The following is a 27618-nucleotide window of genomic DNA, read 5'->3' on the forward strand; positions in this document are numbered from 1 at the left end:
TGTTGACAAAGTCAGGAATCAAACCTGGATCTCGTTCTGACTCCAGAGATTGGGCTGGACCACCATATTCATACAGACTCAGGTTTAAAGAAAAAACATTCAAGTGCTTTACTTTAATAGACATTGTGCTTACTGATTTTTTTTAACTCTTTTATTAAGATACAACCTACATTCAGTAAAATGACTTAATCTCAAGTATACAATAGTTCAATTGCCACACATGCCTACACTCACATAGCTAGCCTCAGACAAGACACAGAATCTGTCTAACACCTTGAAAGCAACCTCATGATCCTTCCCAGAGGATAACCACCACCACCAGAAGCCACCACTGTTATGATTTCTGTCCCCATTGATTAATTTAGTTTTGTCTGTTCTTGAACTTAATATAAATGAACAATGCAGTATCTTTTTTTAAAATTTGACTTCTCTTGCTCAACATAATGCCTGTGGATTTATCCCTGGTTTTGCACATAAGAGTGATGTGGTTTTTGTTGATGGTATTGCTGTGTAGTATTCTACTATATGAATTATACTATGATGTACTTATATCCATTTTTCTGTGGGCAATCATTTGAGTTGTTTCCAGTTTGGGATTATTTTAAATAAAACTGCTATGAACATTCTTGAATAGTCTTTTGGTGAACATATGAACTTATTTCTCGTAGTTAAATATCTAGGATAGAATTACTGTTTCATAAGATAGCAGTACATTTGTCCTAATAGATAATGTCAAAGACTTTCCCAAAGTGGTTGTACCAATTTTCACTTCTACTGGCATGCCAACTGTCACTTAAAAAGGTTGAAGCTGTTATGAGCATAAAATAGGTAATTAGGTGATAGCTATCATACATCATATTTTAGAGAGAGAGAAAGGATGGGAGAATGAGCATTTTATACAAGCTTTAAATATTCCTAAGAAAATTATTGTGAATATTTTCTTGTTTATTCCTTTCCTAGAAATAATTAACTTATACAGCTGCATCTAGATCCGATCATAAACACTGAGAGAAAAGTCTGTATGCTATAATTTGTATATTTTCTGAATCATGCGATAGTCATCCTAGATTTTCCAATTTAATACCCAAACATCGCTTTGCACATAAAATATAAACATATCATATTCCTTTATTTGAAACATTGCTCTAGCCTCTCTAATTAAATGAATGGAAAATTCATATTTTTGGATATACTACAAGCCCTTGACAATGTAGATTGTCACCAATTCAGATTAGATTTAAATTCTTTTAATCTACAGATAGAATATAAAGTTATTCCCCTGAATATTCTATGAGGTTTAATGAAATATTATACTCCATCATATCCCATCTGCCAAACTTCACCCCACCTCCCACCTCTCATTTTTCCATGCCCCATCTCTGTGGTTGTGAATTCAAGCATATGTGTACCAATAGTGGAGAGGCAGAAGGGAAGGATATGAGTTTCATGTGAGGGCAGACAAATTAATCACATACATGTTATGAAATCATGTAAGCTAAAATACTCACTACCTCCAAAAACAACTCAGTTGTCCTGGCCATGGCACCTGATATGTGTACCTTTACCTTTTATGTCTTCTACTGAAATGGAAGTTAAACTGAGTAGGGTAGAGTAATATACCAGGCCATTATTACAAAGTATTATAAAGTATTATAAGACTTAAATTAGATAATCAAATTATCCAGCAATCACCAAGCAAAGAGTCATAGAAAATATGAATAATTTTCGGTGAGAGAAAAAGAAATTCAGAAGTCGTGAACATCATTCCAAGTTAAAGTGCATCATGGTGGAAAGCACTGGAGGGAAAAATGTCACTAAGTTTTTGGAATGAAAGACACCAAAGTTCCACTTGGACAAGTGGTATCCCTCTCTCACTCTCTCACTCTCTCTCTCTCTCTCTCTCTCTCTCTCTATCTTTATCTCTATCTCTCTTTATCTTTCTCTGTGTCTCTCAAGATATGGCTACATTTGCACAGCTAATTGCTAATTCTGACCTCTGGTCCCTCTTGAGTGAACACCATATACTCTTTTAAGAAATAGATAAGTTTCCTGCTTCATCCAAAAGTCAAGATAGTGGAAAATGGAACAGTAAGAATACACAGGCAGTTTTCCAGGACCTGCTCTTTTAACTACCCACACCTGTGCACAGGCAAGTTCAGCTCACCTGAATCAAAATATGGGCCTTGAAACCCCATCATTCAAGCCACAAGCTGTTGGAAGCCCTTGAAGACACCTAAGGAAGGTATCTTCCAGAGAACAAGGGGAAATTACTTTCTTTTCCCTCCTCATTCTGTTGCACCAAGCCCATGCCTGGTTGACTCATAAAAAGAACAGAGGAGTGAAGTCAGCAAGATGGCAGAATAGAAAGTCCCAACCCATATTCTCCCACTGAAACACAGATTGGACCAAAATACATTTGTGAGATTCCGGTTAGGAAGCTGAAGTTCCCCAGGTGAGCACAAAGCCAAGAACAGCTTCAATGAAACAGGTAATTAAGAATAATTTTACCTTACCACATCAGTCCCTCTCCAAGCTGACACAAATAAGTGCCAGGAGAGATGCTCTAGCTTATAATGACTCCCTCAGGAGGGAAAAAGAAAAGTGGAGCATGCATCCAATGCTCCAGCTTTCAGCTTGTCTTGCCTCATTTGCAGCACTGAAGGAACCAGAATCATTTGGATACCTGTGGACTGCTCAGAACAAATAAAAGTGGGAGGGTGGCTTGTTGTGGCTGGCATGGCTCAGCATGATCAGGAGAAGACACACAACCTGAGACTTCTCCCTCAGAAAGAGAAAAGAGTGGAGCATGTATCCAGCATTCTAGATTTTCAAAGTGCTGCCTGAAGGAATGATACTGGTCTTGCCTGACTAAGGGTGCTGACAGGGAACCAGCATACCTGGACACCTGATGACCACTGAGAACAAAGGAGTGGGAAACTTGTGGTTAGAGAACTAGAGAACTTGAAGTATTACAGACAGACACCAAAGGGACAGATACCAAAGGGAGTGAAAGATTATGAGCTCCTGAAAAAGAAACCAGTCTCTCTAATTAATGAATTGCTCACACAATTCCAGAGAAATCACATCCCTCCAAAAAAGGTTTCAGAATCTCTAGCCAGAGTGATTGCTGAGGGATTTCCCCTGTGCAAAGCCAGTTGGTAAAGACTGGGAGAGGTATCGGTTTTTTCAAATGTGTGAATCTTGAAACAAACTATGAGATACATGACCCAATCAAAGGAACAAAATAACTCTCCAGATACTGACCCTAAAGAAAGGGAGGTGTATTATCTGACAAAGAATTCAAAATAGACATCATAGGATGTTCTATGAGCTCAAGAAAATGATGCATCAACAAAGTGAGAAAGACAGAAAATGTAAAGGAGAACCAAACAGAAATTTTTGGAGCAGAAAATAATAATTGAACTGGAAAATTGACTAGAGGGGTTCAAAATCAGCCTTGATCAAGTAGAAGAAAGAATCAGCAGACTTGAAGACAGGTCCTTTGAAATTATCCAGGCAAAATTTTAAAGAATGACAAAGACTGAAGAAAGCCTACATGTCTTATGCCCACCATCAAGTAGACCAATATATAGATAATGGGAGCTGCAGAAGAAGAAGAAAGAAAGAAGCAAGCTTGTTTAAAGAAATAATAGCCAAAAACTTTTCAAATCTAGGAAAGGAAATGGACATCCAGATTAAAGAACTCAAAGATATCCACATCAAGACACATTACAATCAAATTGTCGAAAACCAAAGACAAAGAGAGAACTTTGAAAGCAGCAAGACAAAAGCAACTCATTATGTACAGGGCACCCCATGACACAATCACCAGATTTCTGAGTAGAAATCTCACAGGTCACAGGGGAAAGGGATAATATATTCAAAGTGCTCAAACAAAAAAAAACTGCCAACCAAAAATACTATATCTGGCAAAACTGTCCTTCAAAATAGAAAGAGAAATAAATACTTTCCCAGATTAAAAAAAGCTGAGGAAGTTCATTACCACTAGACCTGCCTAATAAGACATACTAAGGAAGTCCTTCAAATTGAAAGGAAAGACTATTAAACAGCAACACAGAAGCACTGGAAAGTATAAAACTTGCTGATAAAAGTAAATATATAGACAAACTCAGAATACTGTAACAGTGGTATTTAAATCATTTTTAATTCTGATACAGAAGTTAAAAGACTAAAGCATAAACTATGTGAAATTGTATTAATGAATACACAATATAAGAGGATGTAATTTGTGGCATCAATAAAAAAGTGTAAAGAGGGCAGGAATAAGCAAAAATACAGAGCATTTGAAGTTATCAACTTAAAATAGATTGATATAACTATATGATGTTTTATGTAACCCCCATGGTAACCACAAAAAAAATACCTATAGAAGATATGCAAAAGTATATTTAAAAGGAAACAAAGCATGTCACTACAAAAAAATCAATGAAACACAGAAGACAGCAAGAGAGAAAAGAGCGATTAAAAAAAAGCTGAGTCAGAAAACAATAAATGACAGTATTAAATACTTCCTTATCAGTAATTACTTCAGATGTGAATTGATTAAAATCCCCAATAAAAGGTATAGAGTAGCTAAGTGGACTTAAAAAAAAACAACAAGATCTATACTATCTGCAAGAAATTTACTTTAGAATTAAGGACACACACAGGATAAAAGCAAAGGGATGGAATAAGATACTCCATACAAATGCTAACCAAAAGAGAACAAAGGTGGTGACACTTATATTAGTCAAAAACTGTCAAAAGAGACAAAGAAGGACATTATACAATGAAAAATTTCAATTCGCCAGCAAAACATAACAATTATAAATACATATGCACTCAACATTATAGCACCCAAATATATGAGGCAAACAAACATTGACAAAACTGAAGGGATAAATAGACAGCAACACAATAATAGTAAGGGACTTGAATGCCCCACTTATAATAATGGATAGAACATCCAGACAGAAGATGTGTCTGCAAACAGATCTGGAAACAGAGAATTTGAACAACACTATAGACCAAATGGATCTAACAGACATATATAGAACAGCGACCCACCACCACCCACCACCACCACAGCAGCAGAATACATATTATTCTCAAGTACAAACAAAACTTCTCCAGCATAGATAACATGTTAGGTCAAAAAAAAAGTCTTAACAAATTTAAGAAGATTGAAATCATACGAGGTATATGTTCCAACCAAAATGGAATGAAACTAGAAATTAATGTCAGGAAGAAAACTGGAAAATTCACAAATATGTGAAATTAAACAATATGCTCTTGAACAATCATTATGTCAAAGGGGATATTAGAAATTATCTTGAGATAAACAAAAACTAAAACACAACATACCAAAACTTATGGGATGCTGCAAAAGCAGCAGTAAGAAGGAAATTCATAGCAATAAAAATCTACATTAAAAAATAATAAAGATCTCAAATAAACAGCCTAACTTTACAAGTCAAAGAACTAAGAAAGAACAAACTAAGCTCAAATTAGAAGAAAGACTCTCAGATAAAGAAAGAAATCATTGCACATCACTTTTAGGCGATCCTGAAATAAGCAGTGTATTGCAGAATACACCTCCGAGGAAACAATAGGTCCATGAAGATGAAATAATCTATGTGGGAACAAAGAGGTGGATAATATTTTGTACATCATGGATCAACCACAGTACAGTATAAAAGGGAATGATATTAGGAAATAGTAATCCTATATGCTAAACACCTCAAAGTAGAAGTTAACTATTTGTCCAAAACAAAAATGAATTTGTTAAATAATCAAACACAAATTATATGATTTGAAGAAGCTGCAATACAGCAATGCATTAATTTAGTGCATTAATCATAATCTAATACAGTACAAAAAGTCAAGTGCAAAAAAGCCCATATCTCCCACAAGTACAATTTCAAAAAGTACATTTTAAAAGATGTCTATTGTACAGTGAACATGCGAACTGAATAGACACAGACATTACTTACATTCTTTTTCTGAGTGTAGTTGAAGAAATATTTGGCAAGATTTCGAATTTGATTTTTTTTTTTACAGATCATACATTTTAGCTGAAAGAATTTTTACCCGTTTTCACACAGCAACTCTTTCATGTGTATTTTAAAAATTTTTATCTAGAGAGAATGCATTTACCAAAATACAGATCTATAGGAAAATTCTCTGAAGCAAATATTAAACAGACATATTTAATCAAATCTAAATTTTAGGATTAAGATGAATGGTAAGTGGGACTTCCCTGGTGGCTCAGTGGTTAAGAATCCACCTGCCAATGCAGGGGACACAGGTTTGAGCCCTGGTCCTGGAAGATCCCACATGCCACGGAGCAACTAAGTGCATGCACCACACTACTGAGCCTGCGCTCTAGAGCCTGCAAGCCACAACTACTGAGCCCATCAGCCACAACTACTGAAGTCCGCGTGACGAGAGCCTGTGCTCCTCAACAAGAGAAGCTACCACACCGCAACGAATAGTAGCCCCTAACCTAACGAAGAGTAGCTCACCGCAATTTGAGAAAGCCCGTGTGCAGCAACGAAGACTCAACGCAGCCATAAATAAATAAATAAATTTATAAAAAAAAGAAAAAAGGTGAATGGTAAGTGAAATTTCACCATGAAAATTCTATTTTAATAATAAAATATACCTAGCTTGAAAGCCAAAAATTTCTAACAACATATTAAAAATCTAAATCCCTTTGACCTGTTCAACACAACAAAAGTCAACACAGTCTTACTGTTAGAGATTCATAAAAAGAATAACTGTAATGACCATTTGTACTTACTTGTTAGTACCTTTTTTAAAGTTTTATTAAAGAAAATGCTTAATCTTCTATGCTTTTTTTCTCTTTGTTTTGAAGTAGTTGTTTAATATTTCCATGCATTTTAAAAGAAATAATCCAAAAAGCTTTAAAATGTTTTTCTCTACCATACCTCCCAAATATGAAGAAAATGAAGGAATTAATTTGTTTTCTAAGCCACAATCATTTAGAAATTTTTCTATCAAATGTGAACCAACCTATTTGTATATTATTTTGTAGGCAAACTGGGAAAAAAGTATTTCCATCTACATGAACATTATTTTTAGGTATATAGTATATTAAATGCCTATAATATTAAAAATAAAAGATATGAATAAATTATTCTTCCCCCAAAATAATGTGAACACACGCATGTCTATACACTAATAGGATTAATGTTTACCAAAAACTGGAACTTTCCCATGGGGACCTATCATACACATGAAATCAGTTTTATGAAATGATATAAACATAATTGACTGGTAAGTACTATATTTTCAAATGTTCCCTCATTGCTGGTGGGAATTTAAGTTTTTCTCATGTGGAATTTTTAACATTCTTCCAAAGTTTTAAAAATGTTAGTAATTTGATCTTTGTTTTCTGAAGAAATGATGACAGATTCCCATTCAGAATTAGGTAGAGGAATATTCACTGTTATTTGTATTAGAAAAACTTAGAAATAAACCAAACATACAAAAATGGAGAAATTAAATAGATTATCTTAAAAGATTTTCCACTATCATATTAAGAGTATTAAAATTATATACACAATAAGAGTATAAATAATATGAAAATAGAGTATGAAATTATATATACAATATTATCCTTATTTAGGCACATGAATAAACTCTCAGACACACTGAAATCAAAAAAAGAAAAGATTAGGATGAAAAAGACAAAAACTTGTTAACAGGAGTGATATGACCATGTGTGGTTTACATATATTTTAATTATTTAGGTGTTTTATTTTCTACCATCTCCACAATAAACATATTGTAATTGAAAAGAAAACACAAAATATTATATTTCCCAATTGTAGATTTTATAAGAAAGCAATTGTTTCTAAAAACAAAATTTATCCAGAAAAATATAGCACAAAAATGTGTGCTCACCTCATTTCTAACTTAAATAATTTGACATTAAATATAACCATCTTCCCCAGTTCCCAAATGAACAGGTTATACCAAAATGTAAGAAAGCATCATTATTACTGTTTCCACATTATATTAAGGCTTACCTTCACAAAGTTTCTGCTTCATCACCTCCCTTATTTTGGATATTGCAATATAGTCTTCCACATAAAACACGTAAGTAGATGAAGGCTTGTTGGCAATAGCTCTAAGTTCTGCGTCTTCTGTTTCTGAACCAACACCGATGGCAAATAGTGTTATTTTACTGTCTCTTGCTGCTTCTGCCACATCCTTGACTTCATCTTGGGATTTACCATCCGTAAGGACTACTGCCATCTTTGTCAGCAATCGTGAAGACTTGGCAAAAAGGTAATCAAGGGCAAACTGGATGGCCTTTCCAGTCTTTGTGTTTCCTCCCAAGTAGTGTATGGACTCCATAGCTGCCATCAAATTCTCTCCTGATTCGTGGCTCCCAAGGGGAATCTCCAGGACAGGGTAGTCACTATACTGAACCACTCCAACCTGAATAAACTTCGGTCCTATGTCAAAGTTTTTTGTGATATTGACAAGCCACTTTTTCACTATTTCAAAGTTTTCTGGGCCAACACTGTAAGAGCCATCCAAGATGAAAACTAAATCTGTTGGAGCAGTACGGCAACCTAAGTGAAAAAGAAAACCATCAGAGTATATGTGTTACATAAAAAACAAAAATTAGAGGTTTTAAATGAATGGATTTTTAATTAACCAGACAGGGGGAATCCTTTCACATGTATATACATAAAGTCGCCACAATGTATAGTTTAACTATCTTATAATTTTATACATCAATTATATCTCAATAATGCTAAATTTTCTTAAAAAGATAATAGTAACCAGTTCATAAGAGCTTTGTGAAGATTAACTATGACACACTGACTAGCCTATGAAAATTCTTTATAAATGAGGGCTATGATTTTTGTTGATATTTTTTAATTAGCTTGTCTTAATTTAAGTATTAATGATTCAGCTTTAAAAATAGGGAATAGGGACTTCCCTGGCGGTCCAGTGGTTAAGACTCTGCACTTCCACAGCAGGGGGCATGGGTTTGATCCCTGGTCCAGGAACTAAGGTCCCACATGCTGTGCCATGTGGCCAAATAAAAAAAAATAAAAATAGGGAATAAAAAATGGATGCTGTATATGAATATGATATCTAGATAGCTCTGTAGGGGCAGGTATTACTATAAAGCAACATTTTATTGTATTTCTCCACTGAATAAATGAAAACAAAAAATTTTAATAAATGAATGATTTTCGGCTATAGACTAACATCATTGCTTTAAGTTATCAGTGAAATATGTTTAGTTCAATGCTAACCTGAAATATTTATAAAAATTTATGTAAACCAATGAATGGGGGTAAGAAATTATAAACAAACTTTCTGCTATCTTCAGGACAAAAGTAGCCAGCAAAGACCCACATTCTTGATATAGTTGAGAAAATGTAAATGAACCAAGGTTATGAAAGCAGTCACTCTTGCACTACATGCAAGATGAATGTTTAAAGGTCTGAATGCTCATCTTCAGTCACAAATGTAGCCAAAACAATAGCTCGTGTGAAGTGAATCTATGTTCAAGGGCATAAAGCTATTCCTTTCTCTGTAAAGATTCTTGTTTCAAGATACCAGGAAACATGAGATCAGCACATCTTAGAGTTCTACCAGGAAAAAAAAAAAGACTATCTGTGGTGTAAGTTATACCCAGACAAGTTCTAAGCACTTGTGAAAAGAAAAAAAAACTTCTTTGCAGCCACTACGGAAAACAGTAAGGAGGTTCTTCAGAAAACTAAAAATAGAGTTACCATATGATCTAGCAGTCCCACTGGGCTTATATCTTTAATTCAAAAAGATACATGCACCCCTATGTTCATAGCAGCACTATTCACAATAGCCAAGACACGGAAAAAACCTAAATGTCTATCAAAAGATGAATGGATAAAGATGTGGTTCATACATACAATGGAATATTACTCAGCCATTAAAAAGAATAAAATAATGCCATTTGCAGCAACATGGATGGATCTAGAGATTATCATACTAAGTGAAGTAAGTCAGAAGGAGAAAGACAAATACCATATGATATCAGTTATATGTGGAATCTAAAATATGGTACAAATGAGCTTATCTATGAAACAGAAACAGACTCACAGACATAGAGAACAGACCTGTGGTTGCCAAGGGGAAAGGGGAGTGGGGGAGGGATGGGCTGGGAGTTTGTGATAAGTAAATACAAACTATTATGTATAGAATGGATAAACAACAAGGTCCTACTGTATGGCACAGAGAACTATATTCAATATCCTATGATAAACTATAATGGAAAAGAATATTAAAAAGAATGTATACATATTTATAGCTGAATCACTTTGCTGTACAGCAGAAACTATCACAACATTGTAAATCAACTATACTTCAATAAAAAAAAGATTTCCTTAACTCTCTTTTCCACAGTACACAACATGCTTCTAACTCTATCTCATTCTTTCAGTATGTATATATTGAATACCTGTTCTGTTCTTGATATCATGCTAGGTACTGGCTTCAGACATACCTGAGATATCTCAAAAAGCTCCCAGCCTAGTTAAGATAGACAACTGGCTGGTTAGAGAAAGTACAAAGAATTATGAGAACATTGAGGAGAGGGTGGCAACCTAACTATGTCAAGCCAGGGGCAGTTTTGTTGGAAGGCTGAGATCAGAAAGCAGAGGTTTAACCAGGTCAAGAGGACAACATTCTAAACAAAGGGAGCAGCAAGTGCAAAGGTCCAGAGGAGAGAGACAGACATAGCCCCAAAGACAAACTGGTTTGTTTGGGTAATTCCAATGGTTTTGAAACTGCACTCCTTCTCGGGTAGGACTTGAACCCACCCACACCTCAGACTGGGACTTGAACCCGTAATCCCTGACTAGGAGGGGACTCGAAACCACTGTCTTTGGATTAAAACCACTCACCTGGGGTCAGGACTTACTGAAGCTCAGGTTCTTCTGTCTCCTCACAGAAGAAATTCAGCGTGAGGCAAAGTGGAAGGCAAAGAGTGAGTTTATTGGCATAGGACGCTTGTGAGAGATAAGCAGGCAGGCAAGGGAGCGCAACCCCAGGAACAAAGAGCCCCAGGAACAAAGAGGGCTACATTTTTATAATCAAAGAAAAAGTGGGGAGGGGAGAAGACCACCATCTTCCTCGTCCTTGGGCAGACGTCAAGACTCATATCACTAGTTCCTCCTTTGGCCCTATATGGTCTAACCAGGTCTAACTGCCATGGCACTATTTAAATCATATGTATATTAGCAAAAGGGTGGGGACATATACTAAAATATGGTAATTCATCTCAGGTTTGGGTATAATATCCCCTTTCACCTGGTTTCTTTCCCTTTTCACCTCTATTTCTGTCTTGGTTACATGCAGAAACGCTACTCTGCAAGGACTATTAACTCCCTGACTTCATGTAATAAGATTCAGAGCCCATATCTATTGTCTAGTATTTTAACTATCAGGGTTTGTGGCTTGAGTGTGCCTGGCACTTGGATGCACCTGGTCTTCCTTCAAGGTAGGGTAGATTGTTGCTAGGTTACTGGATTCTTTTCTTGAGTGGTCATTAGCTTACAAAGGTCTCCCAAACTCCCTTAAAATTCCCTTTCTGTCTTTAATCCCCTAGTGGGATTTCTAAACTGACTATTTAATTATCCTACTCTATCTCTATCAGTTTGAAGTGGCCAACAGGAAGGAACAGCTGTACTTGCTGCCTTCTTCTCTAACTTCTGTGCTCAAAGCAGCCAAAATACTACATGGGACAAGGATCCCATCCATGTCCTTGGACATGATGAGTTAGAAGAGGATGAGGTGAGTCACGGTAATGAGATAGCAAATTTTACATCCTGTGGTTTTACTCAGGTTAATGGTCTCCCTTAAGTAGTGTTTGGATGCCCAATTTAAAGTTATAATAAGGATGGTTTATTTTCTGTATATATTGCAAATAAGATATTATAATTGCAAGGATCAGTATCAGAGAAAAAAATGTTTGGTGACAATTAGTATTTCTGCAACTCCTTGGAGTAAATCAGTCAATCAACCAATCTCTCCCTCTCTTTACCTTCCTCACTTCCTCCTTTCCTCTCCTTCCTTTCCATTCTTTTCCTTATCTTTGTCCACTTGCATATTTGGGATGATGACAAAGCTCCTATGAAGAGGCCTCAGTTTCACCATTATCTCAACTCACCTATCACAGTAACTAGCAGAAGTAAACACCATTGTCAGGTGAACATGTAACACAGTCAAGAAGATAACCCCCTCAGGAAAAAAAATTGCCAAAACATGGGTTTGTCTCACAAATATAACTGTGATTATGACACCATCTTAAGATGCTATATGGCAGATGGTGTCTCAGTGCAGGGGGTGTGAGGGACACTATTCCAACAACCTCTGTCATGGTGACCACTGCCAGACGCCAGGGTAGGGATGGCAAAAATGGGATTCTGCCCAAATGCATATTTTCTAACCCAAGGGAATGAAGTTTTCCTGTTATTTTTGGAAGCTGAACAGGGATGACAGGGTTATGCTTTTATTGGGGTTTCGTGAGAGAGACAAAAGGACAGGAAGGTTGTGTTTGCAGGACTCTTCGAGGTTGCCCTTCCTCGATGCTATGAGGCTCGTTATTGCCTGGACCTGCGAGTGTTTGTGTGTCACTCGATTCAGTGGTTAGAAATTCTTACAGGGTTATTCTTGGCCCTTTCTACCCCTTTCCAGAGCCATGGGGCATATATTTCATAACTGCAAGGTTAGCCAAGAGCATGGACACAAAAGCAAGTACTGCCATTTATAAATTGCAGACAAAATACCACTCCAAGAAACCTCCTCCTCAGAGAGGTGAATCACCAGTGTCATAGGAAGGGAATGCACTGAGGATGAAAAGAAGTGTTCAAATACTAGTTACAGCTCCAACCAGATGTATGACACTATGCAAGGCCCATACATTTTATGCATCTCTTTTCCCACTCAAAAATCAAAGAGTGTCTACCCCATAAGGTGCTTGGGTGGATTAAACAATAAAAGGGTTATGCAAACATTAAATATTATTTTTTTTAATTTTAAGCCAAGTTGAATCAAATTGTCAAATCATCTGATTTAACTGTTAGAGAAACCATAATTCATTTATAGTTAGGGGGTTTATGTTTATGAGTTTTAAAATATGCATATAAGCACACTTTTAAAAAGAAGTAGGCTATCTTTTTAAAAGTGTCTTTTTAAAAGTAGGATGGCCTACTTCTCTCATGCAAGCTTTCCTACAGGCAATCAGAATAACAGTCACCACTTACTGAATGTCACCATGCTAAGTCATTTATATGCATTATCTTATTATCTTTATGAGATAAGCTCATAGGATGGTCCTGATAGCCATCCTGTGAGGGAGGTACTTTCTTTATCACCATATTATGAAGCTTATATAAATGGCTGAACATGGACTCAATACCAGAGTGTTTATTCCAAAGCCTGGGTCAATAAAATGCACTATTACCATAGAATTTTCTCAAAATGACTTCTGATAGCTTTTCCTCCTAGTTAATGTGTAACATAGCAATTCATTCATTTTAGGGAATCACAGCATCAAAGACAATAAGAATAAGATCCTTAAAGCCATTGCTAGAGCTCCTCTAATTTGATTTCCATAATTAATATGTTGATAACAAAAAGACAATGCTGATAGTTCTTACTTGATCTTATTTCCCCATCTTCAGCTAATACAGAATTCTGAAGAAGCAGGACCAAAATTATCCAAAGAAATGTAATATGGTGAGCCATGTTTCTGTTTTTGTTCTAATGTTTTGGTTTTAGGATTCCTAAAAAGAAAGAGAAAATAAAAAGAAAGTTAAATATATTAGAAAAATAAGACAAATACCTAACAATCATAAGTTTGAATTTTTAAATTGCAATACCCAGTCAAAGCACAGTTAATTTTTGCTAACCTTAAAATTAACTTATGTGCCCAAAATAACCACATTTCAAATATATAATACAAGACAACAATGAATGGGAGCTGAGGATGAACGTGATAAGTTTCTAATTCATAATCATCTTGGAAAAGCAAAAACTTTTCTAAAACTTTAAGTTTTGCTCATAATATTTACTAGAATTCCCGTTTTAGCATAGCCTGCAGAGGGCTATCACATTCTTTTTATTATCTCAGTGGTAGCACATATCCTTCTTTTAAATGTGTATTTGCATTTAAGAAACACTCAAAGGGTATCTGGTAAAAAATATCTATAGGATAAAGCTGAATAATAGGATTTAATTTTTTTAATGGGCTGTATTATAAACATTAAGATCTATTTTATTTAATTCACCAACACTCAGTTGTGAGACTAATATGTTTTCTAAGTTAGTCCAAGGACTTCACTCCTGGTTAGAATGTGGAACATTGCCAAAGACTGTCACTCTCAACAATGAGAATATGTCAAATAAACTACAAAACTATAGGCTTTTAAAACCCAGCAGAAAAGACAGGGTTTAAAGAAACCTAAAAGAGCTAAATTCCAAAAGTTATTAATATTTTATAGGACAGAAAAGATTCAAGGCTGCTTTTGTCCCTAATAGAAAGGGAACCCTGTTCAGGAGGAGGAAGAATTTGCTACAGTACAGAAGCAACCAGTCAAAGCTGGAGTAACATATTAGAATCCCAAGGGGTCCCAGCCTCAGAGCAAGGATGCCCCTAGCCAGCAGTTCTTCCCCAGGAGCCTTAACTGGGTACACGGAATAGACAAGTAATACAGAGTATATTGAAAGCAGTATAAAACAGTCTAGAGAGATCCTCTCCTTCCCTCTCCCTGTTCAAGTCCCCAGGGAATTCGTCAAATACAAATCCTTGTCTTGCTGAGGGTTAGGGGAGAAGCCACAGAACTGAGAAAAGTCCCTCCAAGGTACTCCAGTCCTTCACTACAGTGGAGAGACATATCTCAAAAAGCAGAAAGGACAAAAGAGAAAAACAGAACTCAAATACAAAAAGCTGGAAACCTGACAAGCTAAGAGAAATCTCCCAAGGGTCTCCCAAAATATGAGAAGAAACAAAGTTTTATGTCTGATCAGGAGAAAAACACTCAATATAAGCAGATCCAGAGATTATCTAAATGTCAGAAGTATTAAGCAGGGTTTATAAAAAGGCTATGATGAACATGTTAAAGGATCTAATGAATGAGATGGACAACAATTGCAAAAATATGTGAAATTTCAAAAGAGGGATGGAAACTATTTTTAAAAAGATACAAGTGAAATGCTTGCAATCAAAATATATATCAAAAAAGAAATCATGCAGTGAGCATGCATACGTCAGAGGGAAAGATCAGTAAACTTGAAGATAAGTCAATAGAAAGTATCCAAAATGAAACCCAAGTCAGGGGAAGAGGGGTGAGAAACAAAAGGAACAGAGCATCTGAAATCCGTGGGACTGTATCAAGTGGTCTTGATTTAGCTTCTCAGATGGAAAGGAGAAAGTGAATGAAGAAATATTTTTAAATATAATGGCCAAGAATTTTCCAAATTGACAAAAGCTACCAACAATCAGATCAAACACACCCTAAGCAAAATACAAAGTAAGTCATACCTAGGTATATCATAATCAGTTGAAAGTCAAAATAAAAGAGTAAATTCTTAAAACAAACCAGAGAAAAAAAGACACATGACATATGGAGGAACAACAATAAGAATTTTAAATGGAAATTTCATGGTAATAAAATAGGCAATGGATCAGAAAGATATAAAAATCCTAAATATGTAGATATCTAATAATAAAGCTTCAGAATTCCTGAAGAAAAAATGGGGAAAAAAACTAAAGAAACAGACAAATTCAAATCATAATGTGAGATTTTAAACATCCACTTTTCAATGATTTTTGAAGTAGATAAAAAAAATTTAGTAACAGTGCAGAGATTTGAAAAACTTTATCATCCAACTTCACCTAGTTGACAATTCATAGAATGCTCCACCTAACAACAGCAGAATATATATTCTTTTGTAATGCATATGAAAGTCATCAAAATAGACCATATGCTGGAGAAAAAACAAGATTCAAATTCCAAAGAAATGAAATCATGCAGATTATGTTCTTTGACCTAAATGGTATTAATTAGAAAAGGAAAAAAATCCCAAAATCCTTGGAATTAACCAATATACTTCTAAATAATCTATGATTTAAAAAAATATCAGAGGGGAAATTTTTAAATATTTCAACTGATCAATAATTGTTTTAAAAAATCAAAATTTTATGATACAGTTAAAGCACTACTAAGAGAGAAATTTTGGCTTTAAAACCATATACTAGAAAAGAAGAAAAATGAAAAATCAATATTTAGGCTTCCACCTTAAGAAAATAGAGAAAGAACAACAAATTAAAACTAAAGAGTAAAAAGAAGAAGAAAAAAAGAACAAAAATTATAATCAATGAGTTAGAAAATTGAAAAACAATAAAATTAAAGAGTTAATTCTTTGAACAAATAAATATGCTTATAAATCCTAGCAAGAATAATCAAGAAATAAGACAGAAAACATAAATTACCTAAGTCAATATTGAAACAGGAGATTCCACTACAGAGCCTACAGACCTTAAAAGGATAATAAGTAGACAGATGAAATGGACAAAGTCTTAAGATACACTATTTATTGAAACTGGCCTAAACTGAAATTATTAAAGAAATAGAATTTTTAACCAAAAATTTTCCCACAAAGAAAATTCCAGTGCCAGATAGTTTCACCAGTAATTTCTACAAACATTTAAGGAAAAAAATAATAATCAAACATTTTTATGAAATAACATTAAATGAAAATAGAAGAAGAGGGAACTCTTCTCAACTTTTAGTATGAGGCCAAAATAAAATGCTATGAAAAGTCTACAGCTTAGATCACATTAAGTGGTAAAAGACTGAATGCTTTTTCCCCCAAATCAGTAAAAAGTTAAGGATATATTCTCACATCACTTCTATTCAAAAACGTACAGGAAGTCCTAGCCAGTGCCATATTCAAAATAAGAAATAAAGACTATAAAGGAAGAAATAAAACTGTAATTATTTACAGACAACATGATTATCTACATAGAAATTTGAAATCTACCAAAACACTATTAGAACTAATAAGTGAATTTAGCAAGGTCACAGGACACAAGGTTAATAGTTTTTTTTTTTATATATAATAGCAACAAAATGGTGGGGGGGATATAATATATTCAATAGTACCAAAGCATCATAAACTTAGAAATAAAGTGAATGAAAAATGTGAAAGACCTCTACACTAAAATATATAATGCATTGTTGAGAGAAATTAAAGAAAGCAAATAAGTGGAGAAATCTATATTCATGGGTTAAAAGACTCAATATTGGTTCCATCTTTATCCTCAAATTGATCTAAGGATTCAACACAATCCTAGTCAAAATCCCAGCAGATTTCTAAAAGAAATTGACAAACTCATTCTAAAATTCTTATAAAATGCAACTGATTTTGAATTAGAAGAACAATCTTCAATGAAGAAGAACAATCTGCATAAAAAACAAACATGATTGAGAAGAACTAAGTGAGAGACTTTATACTATCTGATTTTGACTTACAGTCATCTAGCTATAGGAATCAAGAAAGTGTGTATTGGTGTAGGGATAAATATATTAAATGGAACACAATAGAGTTCAGAAATAGACCCACACTTACATGGTCAGTTGATTTGCAATAAAAGTGTCAAGGTAATTGAATAGGAAAGGAAATTCAGTAAATGGTGCTGGATCAACGGGATAAACAATAAAATTAACCTTGATCCCATCTCATTCCATATGCAAAAATTAGACGAAGCATATATCTAAGTATAAAAGCTAAAACTATAAGGCTTCTAGAAGAAAACATGAGACTATTTCACAACCTTGGGATTAGGCAAAATTTCTTAGGACACAAAAAACACTATCAACTTTAAAAATAGATACACATTAGATTTCACCAAAATTAAAAGATACCATTAAGAAAACAAGTCAATATTCAGAATAAAATACTTACAAAAATGACTCTCATAAAGATTATATATTTTTAATACTCCTACAAATCAACAATAAAAAAGAAAACAATCCAATTTTTTAAATGAGTAAAGGTCTTCAACAGACTTTTTAAATTATTACTTAAGGAAATACAGAAATGGCCAATAAGCATATTAAATGGTCCTCATCATTAGTCATCAGAGAAGTGTATGCTAAAACCACAATAAGATCATTTCACACCCACTAAAATGGCCAAAATTAATTAAAATTAAAATGGCTAAAACAGTATCAAATGTTTATGAGGCTATGTGGAGAAATTGGAACTCATACATTTTTGGTCAGAGTGAAAAATGATGTAACCCCTTCAGAGAAGTGTTAGGTTCAGTTTCTTACAAAATTAAACTATGACTAGTAATCCTTCTGCTAAGTATATAACCTAGAGAAATGAAAACATGTGCCAACAAAAAAACTTTAACAGTGTTTATAGTAGTTTTATTCATAATAACTCCAAACTAAAAATAATTCAAATGCTATCCACAGAAAAATATTGGATAAACAAGTTGTGTGGTTATATTCACATAATGGAAGAGAGCAACAAAAAAATAACAAACTTTCTTTATACCCAACAACATGAATAACTTTAAATACATTCCATTTAATGAAAGGAGCCAAACACAAAAGAATACACAAAGCATGATTTCAGGTATACAGAGTCCCAAGATAGAAAACTAATCTGCAGTGTTAGAAATCAGGAAACATTTGCTCTTGATGGGAGAAGTCAACTGGAACGTGGCACAAATAAACTTATTGGGTGTTAGAAATAGTCTACATTTGCAGTGATGATATTGGTGTGCATAAATTTGTCTAAGGCCATTAGGCTGAAGGCTTAAAAACTATATAAACTGTTGTATATAATTTATATCTCAGTGAAAAACAGTAAGTCCAAAATCATCATTGTCAGTTTTTAAATTAGGCTGGCCCTCTGGACAAAGAGCTATAAAGGTCAAAAGATGTCAGTGAGAAGCATTTTTGATGAGTCATCACCAGGATGTACTGTTTTATGGCAACTATGTGTACTAATAAATACTGACTAATTTCCTCCCCAAAAGCCTCAAAATTAAGTTATTCTGCTCCTCTACAAAAAATATCCTCATTATTTCTATATAGTATCTAATTCCTTCATAATCCTTGGGCTAAAGTGAATTGTTTACTTGTATTATATTCTAGATTGTATTCTATTCTATATCATTAATGTAGACCATATGAAAAGGGCATTAAATAAATACTGCCACCATGTTACCTCACCACTGAAACATAACTCATATACTTCATAAATATATTTTACGGCTATTTAATTGTACATATGCTTATGCACGATGCATATAAACGGAGGCATATCAAGTTTTACCATTTACTTTAATCACCTGGGGAGCTTGTTAAACATATGGATGCCTTAGCCCTACCCATTAGCTTCAGATTGCAGGGCAAGGAAAGGGCCAAACATTTAAAATAAAATAAAGTAAAAAGCTTCCCATAGGCTAATGTCCACCAAAGTTCTAGAAATTCTGGTATAAGGCAATGCAGAAATGATAAGAAAAGAAAAAAAAAAACTCCTATTCCCCCAGTAGAGAAGTAAGTTAGCAACCCCAAATAGGAAAGCATAAGTCAGAGAATCGCTACAATCAAAAATTTCTAAAGATTGGCTACTCAGAGAGTAGTCAGGCAACCTTAGCATCCCCAATTTTCAAATGTTAATATGCATACAAATCTGTTAGAAATTCATTAAAATGCACATTCTGATTCAGTAGGTTTGGTTTACCACCTAAGCTCGTTCATTTGAATGAAGGCCTCTAAGGAATATAGGAACATATGCCATCTTTCAACATAGAAAATTCTGTTTTGGAAAATTTTAACTTTTTAATGCTAAATAAAGAGCTCTTCGTGGATGACGAAAAAAGAAATTACTTTTAACAAAATGTAGGAATGTAGGAATTTAAACTGAGCTCACCTGCTAATGAGGAATATACACTAGACTAACTATCCATCCACCAGGCAATCCAGATTATAGATTTAACACTGCTCCCAACCCACTATAATTTCATATCTTTCTTATAGTGTTCTAGTGTTCAAAAAAAAGGAGATGAAACTGGTGATCTGTAATCTTTCTTTCAACTACAGAGACAAGAATCCATATTCTACAGCCTCATAGGATTATGGTGATAAGGAACATTTACAATGTACAGTGTGTGAGACAACACTATGTCATTTAATCTCAGCAAGTGTTTGAGGAAAATAAGGCTGACTTAGAGAACACGGCTTGTCTCTAAGAAACAGACTCACAACTTACACTCAGGTTCTCTCACTCCAGAATTCTTTCCACTGTATTCATTCAATGACAAACATTTATCAAGTACCTATTATGTGACAGATACTCTTTTAGGTGCTGGGAATTCAGAAGTGACCCAGATAAGCTAGATAAGGAATCTGCTTTCATGGAGTTTATGTGCCAGGTTTTAAATATATGATTGAGTGAGATCATTTCAGATAGTAGTGGATGCTATAAAGTAATGAAAACAATAATGTAAACTTGGGCCAGGAGCAGAGGAAGAGCTGCTTTCAATTTGGAGCTCAGAGAAGGCATCTGAAAGGATGACCTGTGAGCTGACACTTGAAGGAATGTGAAGGAGCCATCCTTGCTAGGAACTGGGAACCAAACTTTCCTCTGTGGATGGAGCAAGTTTGCTTGTTCTAGGAACAGAAGGAAGGTCAGTGAAGGAGTGAGGGAGGAAGAGGAGGAAGGGCAGGAGCTGCAGGGAGGTAGCAGGACCCCATGAGGTATGTTACATTTTGAACTGTTTCCCTTAAATGCAAAGTGAATCCATGGAGGGTGTGAAGCAGTTGTGCATCATGATGAGGTTTTCACATTGAGTAGAGCATCCCACTTTCAAAATCAAAGAGCTGTCTAAAATTTAAGAATTAGTGGTTTCTCAGAGAAACGAGATCAATTGATAATTATCCTCTTTTAATTTTCATCTCTCTTCCATATCCTAAATTTATCTGTCATATCATATTCCACTGCCACTGTCACTAATATTTTATTAAAATCAAAAGAAATACTTGTAAGTCAATTTCTGAGAACAGTGGGTACAAATGAAAGCAACTTCCTTGTCTCCTTGCAATGAATGCATCTTTCATTGGGTCCACTGGCTGGAAAGGCATGGGAATTCACGTGAGGAGCCACCAGGAATGCATAAAAGCTTTGAAAACGAGGGACTGTCAGGAAAAATGCCATCTCAAAATGTGGTTGCTGAGCTTGGTTGTAAAACCTTCAAGTAAATTTGCAGACTAAAAATAGTCCCCTCTTGAGACACTAATACTCATGCTTCTTTATATGCTCTGTCTTTGAACTAAATTGTAAAATAGGAAAAGGTGGGGAAACTGAAATTCTGGTCCTCATATTTTTACACACACACACACACACACACACACACACACCCCTATTGTGTTCTATATTTTTAACATTAAGGTGGTAGGAGGAAGCATCAATTGGGACAGGTAGAATTGAGAAAGGCAAAATGCTGGCAAACCAGTGAAAGAATTAAGAATGGGTTCATGGAGGCTTCCAGGAAGATGGCGGAAGAGTAAGACGCGGAGATCACCTTCCTCCCCACAGATACACCAGAAATATATCTACACGTGGAACAACTCCTACAGAACACCTACTGAACGCTGGCAGAATACCTCAGAACTCCCAAAAGGCAAGAACCCCCCCCCACGTACCTGGGTAGGGCAAAAGAAAAAAGAAAAAACAGAGACAAAAGGATAGGGACCGGACATGCACCAGTGGGAGGGAGCTGTGAAGGAGGAAAGGTTTCCATACACTAGGAAGCCCCCTCACGGGCGGAGACTGCGGGTGGCGGAGGGGGAAAGCTTCAGGGCCGCGGCGGAGAACACAGCAACAGGGGTGCGGGGGGCAAAGAGGAGAGATTCCCGCATAGAGGATCGGTGCCGACCGGCACTCAGCAGCCCGAGAGGCTTGTCTGCTTACCGGCCGGGGCGGGCGGGGCTGGGAGCTGAGGCTCGGGCTTTGGTCGGAGTGCAGGGAGAGGACTGGGGTTGGCGGCGTGAACACAGCCTGCAGAGGGTTAGTGCACCACGGCTGGCCGGGAGGGAGTCCAGGTAAAAGTCTGGACCTGTCAAAGAGGCAAGAGACTTTTTCTTCCCTCTTTGTTTCCTGGTGCGCGAGGAGAGGAGATTAAGAGCGCTGCTTAAAGGAGCTCCAGAGACGGGCCTGAGTCGCGACTAAAAGCGCGGACCCCGGAGACAGGCATGAGACGCTAAGGCTGCTACTGCCGCCACCAAGAAGCCTGTGTGCCAGCACAGGTCACTATCCACACCCCCCTTCCGGAGAGCCTGTGCAGCCCACCACTGCCAGGGTCCCGGGAACCAGGGACAACTCCCCCGGGAGAACGCATGGCGCGCCTCAGGCTGGTGCAACGTCACGCTGGCCTCTGCCACTGTAGGATCACCCCGCACTCCGTGCCCCTCCCTCCCCCCGGCCTGAGTGAGCTAAAGCCCCCGAGTCAGCTGATCCTTTAACCCCGTCCTGTGTGAGCGAAGAACAGAAGCCCTCCGACGACCTACATGCAGAGGTGGGGCCAAATCCAAAGCTGAGCCCCTGGGAGCTGTGAGAACAAAGAAGAGAAAGGGAAATCTCTCCTAGCAGCCTCAGAAACAGAGGATTAAAGCTCCACAATCAATCTGATGTACCCTGCATCTGTGGAATACATGAATAGACAACGAATCATCCCAAATTAAGGAGGTGGGCTTTGAGAGCAAGATTTATGATTTTTTCCCCTTTTCATTTTTTTATGAGTGTGTATGTGTATACTTCTGTGTGAGATTTTGTCTGTATAGCTTTGCTTCCACCATTTGTCCGGGGGTTCTATCTGTCTGTTTTTGTTTTTTTTTTAATTTTTTTTCTTAATAATTACTTTTTATTTTAATATCTTTATTTTATTTTACTTTATCTTTGTTCTTTCTTTCCTTCCCTCCTTTAGACAATGAATCATCAAAAATTGAGGAGGTGGGCTTTGAGAGCAAGATTTATGATATTTTCCCCTTTTCCTCTTTTTGTGAGTGTGTATGTGCATGCTTCTATCTGAGATTTTTGTCTGTAGAGCTTTGCTTCCACCGTTTGTCCTAGGGCTCTATCCGTCCGTTTTTAAAATTTTTTCTCTTAATTATTATATTTTTATTTTAATAACTTTATTATATTTTATCTTACTTTATTTTATTTAACTTTATCTTCTTTCTTTTTTCTTCCTTCCCTCCATCCTTCCTTCCTTCCTCCCTCCTTCCCTCCCTCCTTTCTTTCTTTCTTTCTTTCTATTTCTACTAATTCTTTCTTTCTACTTTTTCTACCTTTTATTCTGAGCCATGTGGATGAAAGGCTCTTGGTGCTGCAACCAGGAGTCAGTGCTGTGCCTCTGAGGTGGGAGAGCCAACTTCAGGACACTGGTTCACAAGAGACCTCCCAGCTCCACAGAATATCAAATGGCGAAAATCTCCCAGAGATCTCCATCTCAACACCAGCACCCAGCTTCACTCAAAGACCAGCAAGCTACAGTGCTGAACATCCTATGCAAAACAACTAGTAAGACAGGAACACAACTCCACCCATTAGCAGAGAGGCTGCCTAAAATCATAATAAGTCCACAGACCTCCGAAAACACACCACCAGACATAGACCTGCCCACCAGAAAGACAAGATCCAGCTTTATCCACCAGAACACAGGCACTAGTCCCCTCCAGCAGGAAGCCTACACAACCCACTGAACCAAGCTTAGCCACTGGGGACAGACATTAAAAACAACAGGAACTACGAACCTGCAGCCTGCAAAAAGGGGACCCCAAACATAGTAAGATAAGCAAAATGAGAAGACAGAAAAACACACAGCAGATGAAGGAGCAAGATAAAAACCCACCAGACCTAACAAATGAAGAGGAAATAGGCAGTCTACCTGAAAAAGAATTCAGAATAATGATAGTAAAGATGATCCAAAATCTTGGAAATAGAACAGAGAAAATGCAAGAAACATTTAACAAGGACCTAGAAGAACTAAAGATGGAACAAGCAATGATGAACAACACAATAAATGAAATTAAAACTACTCTAGATGGGATCAATAGCAGAATAACTGAGGCAGAAGAACGGAAAAGTGACCTGGAAGATAAAATAGTGGAAATAACTACTGCAGAGCAGAATAAAGAAAAAAGAAGGAAAAGAATGGAGGACAGTCTCAGAGACCTCTGGGACAACATTAAACGCACCAACATTCGAATTATAGGGGTTCCAGAAGAAGAGAAAAAGAAAGGGACTGAGAAAATATTTGAAGTGATTATAGTTGAAAACCTCCCTAATATGGGAAACGAAATAGTTAATCAAGTAGAGGAAGCACAGAGAGTCTCATACAGGATAAATCCAAGGAGAAATATGCCAAGATACATATTAATCAAACTGTCAAAAATTAAATACAAAGAAAGCATATTAAAAGCAGCAAGGGACAAATAACACACAAGGGAATCCCCATAAGGTTAACAGCTGATCTTTCAGCAGAAACTCTGCAAGCCAGAAGGGACTAGCAGGACATATTTAAAGTGATGAAGGAGAAAAACCTGCAGCCAAGATTACTCTACCCATCCAGGATCTCATTCAGATTTGATGGAGAAATTAAAACCTTTACAGACAACAAAAGCTGAGAGAGTTCAGCACCACCAAACCAGCTTTACAACAACTGCTAAAGGAAGTTCTCTAGGCAAGAAACATGAGAGAAGGAAAAGACCTACAATAACGAACCCAAAACAATTAAGAAAATGGAAATAGGAACATACATATCGATAATTACCTTAAATGTAAATGGACTAAATGCTCCCACCAAAAGACACAGATTGGCTGAATGGATACAAAAACAAGACCCATATATTTGCTGTCTACAAGAGACCCACTTCAGACCTAGAGACACATACAGACTGAAAGTGAGGGGATGGAAAAAAGTATTTCATGCAAATGGAAACCAAACGAAAGCTGGAGTAACAATTCTCATTTCAGACAAAATAGACTTTAAAATAAAGACTATTAGAAGAGACAAAGAAGGACACTACATAATGATCAAGGGATCAATCCAAGAAGAAGATATAACAATTGTAAATATTTATGCACCCAACATAGGAGCACATCAATACATAAGGCAAATACTAACAGCCATAAAAGGGGAAATCGACAGTAACACATTCATAGTAGGGGACTTTAACACCCCACTTTCACCCATGGACAGATCATCCAAAAGGAAAATAAATAAGGAAACACAAGCTTTAAATGATACGTTAAACAAGATGGACTTAATTGATATTTATACGACATTCCATCCAAAAAGAACAGAATACACATTTTTCTCTAGTGCTCATGGAACATTCTCCAGGATAGATCATATCTTGGGTCAAAAATCAAGCCTTGGTAAATTTAAGAAAATTGAAATTGTATCAAGTACCTTTTCCGAACACAACGCTATGAGACTAGATATCAATTACAGGAAAAGATCTGTAAAAAATAAAAACACGTGGAGGCTAAACAATACACTACTTAATAACGAAGTGATCACTGAAGAAATCAAACAGGAAATTTAAAAATACCTAGAAACAAATGACAATGGAGACACGATGACCCAAAATCTATGGAATTCAGCAAAAGCAGTTCTAAGAGGGAAGTTTATAGCAATACAATCCTACCTTAAGAAACAGGAAGCATCTCGAATAAACAACCTAACCTTGCATCCAAAGCAATTAGAGAAAGAAGAACAAAAAAACTCCAAAGTTAGAAAAAGGAAAGAAATCATAAAAATCAGATCAGAAATAAATGAAAAGAAATGAAGGAAACAATAGCAAAGATCAATAAAACTAAAAGCTGGTTCCTTGAGAAGATAAACAAAATTGATAAACAATTAGCCAGACTCATCAAGAAAAAAGGGAGAAGACTCAAATCAATAGGATTAGAAGTGAAAAAGGAGAAGTAACAACTGACACTACAGAAATACAAAAGATCATGAGAGATTACTACAAGCAACTCTATGCCAATAAAATGGACAACCTGGAAGAAATGGACAAATTCTTAGAAATGCACAACTTGCCAAGACTGAATCAGGAAGAAATAGGAAATATGACCAGATCAATCACAAGCACTGAAATTGAAACTCTGAATTAAAATCTTCCAACAAACAAAAGCCCAGGACCAGATGGCTTCACAGGCGAATTCTATCAAACATTTAGAGAAGAGCTAACACCTATCCTTCTGAAACTCTTCCAAAATATAGCAGAGGGAGGAACACTCCCAAACTCATTCTACGAGGCCATCACCACCCTGATACCAAAACCAGACAAGGATGTCACAAAGAAAGAAAACTACAGGCCAATATCACTGATGAACATAGATGCAAAAACCCTCAACAAAACACTAGCAAAAAGAATCCAACAGCACATTAAACGGATCATACACCATGATCAAGTAGGGTTTATTCCAGGAATGCAAGGATTCTTCAATATACGCAAATCAATCAACGTGATACACCATATTAATAAACTGAAGGAGAAAAACCATATGATCATCTCAATAGATGCAGAGAAAGCTTTCAACAAAATTCAACACCCATTTATGATAAAAACCCTGCAGAAAGTAGGCATAGAGGGAACTTTCCTCAACATAATAGAGGCCATATATGAAAAACCCACATCCAACATCATCCTCAATGGTGAAAAACTGAAAGCATTTCCACTAAGATCAGGAACAAGACAAGGTTGCCCACTCACCACTCTTATTCAACATAGTTTTGGAACTTTTAGCCACAGCAATCAGAGAAGAAAAGGAAATAAAAGGAATTCAAATTGGAAAAGAAGAAGTAAAGTTGTCACTGTTTGCAGATGACATGATACTATATATAGAGAATCCCAAAGATGCTAGAAAACTGCTAGAGCTAATCAATGAATTTGGTAAAGTAGCAGGATACAAAATTAATGCACAGAAATCTCTGGCATTCCTATCCACTAATGATGAAAAACCTGAAAGTGAAATCAAGAAAACCCTCCCATTTACCATGGCAACAAAAAGAATAAAATATCTATGAATAAACCTACCTAAGGAGACAAAAGACCTGTATGCAGAAAATTATAAGACACTGATGAAAGAAATTAAAGATGATACAAATAGATGGAGAGATATGCCATGTTCTTGGATTGGAAGAATCAGCATTGTGAAAATGACTCTACTACCCAAAGCAATCTACAGATTCAATGCAATCCACATCAATCTATCACTGGCATTTTTCACAGAACTAGAACAAAAAATTTCACAATTTGCATGGAAACACAAAAGCCCCGAATAGCAAAAGCAATCTTGAGAACGAAAAATGGAGCTGGAGGAATCAGGCTCCCTGACTTCAGACTATACTACAAAGCTTCAGTAATCAAGACAGTATGGTACAGGCACAAAAACAGAAAGATAGACCAATGGAACAGGATAGAAAGCCCAGAGATAAACCCACGCACATATGGACACCTTATCTTTGATAAAGGAGGCAGGAATGTACAG

The 27618-nt window shown here is 36.1% G+C and overlaps 1 protein-coding gene across 1 annotated transcript in view; it reads right to left on the minus strand.

Annotated features, from left to right (window-relative positions):
* COL21A1 (collagen type XXI alpha 1 chain) overlaps positions 1-27618 on the minus strand; it is a 186351-nt gene that overhangs the window by 113929 nt on the left and 44804 nt on the right. Inside the window, exons 2-3 of the mRNA XM_073810876.1 lie at positions 13692-13817; positions 8055-8606 (exon numbers count right to left, since the gene is read on the minus strand). Coding sequence (XP_073666977.1) covers positions 8055-8606; positions 13692-13779 — 640 coding nt within the window. The 5' untranslated portion in view covers positions 13780-13817. The remainder of the gene's footprint in view (positions 1-8054; positions 8607-13691; positions 13818-27618) is intronic.

The sequence above is a fragment of the Tursiops truncatus genome, chromosome 10 (assembly GCF_011762595.2).
Source record: "Tursiops truncatus isolate mTurTru1 chromosome 10, mTurTru1.mat.Y, whole genome shotgun sequence".
Classification (NCBI taxonomy): domain Eukaryota; kingdom Metazoa; phylum Chordata; class Mammalia; order Artiodactyla; family Delphinidae; genus Tursiops; species Tursiops truncatus.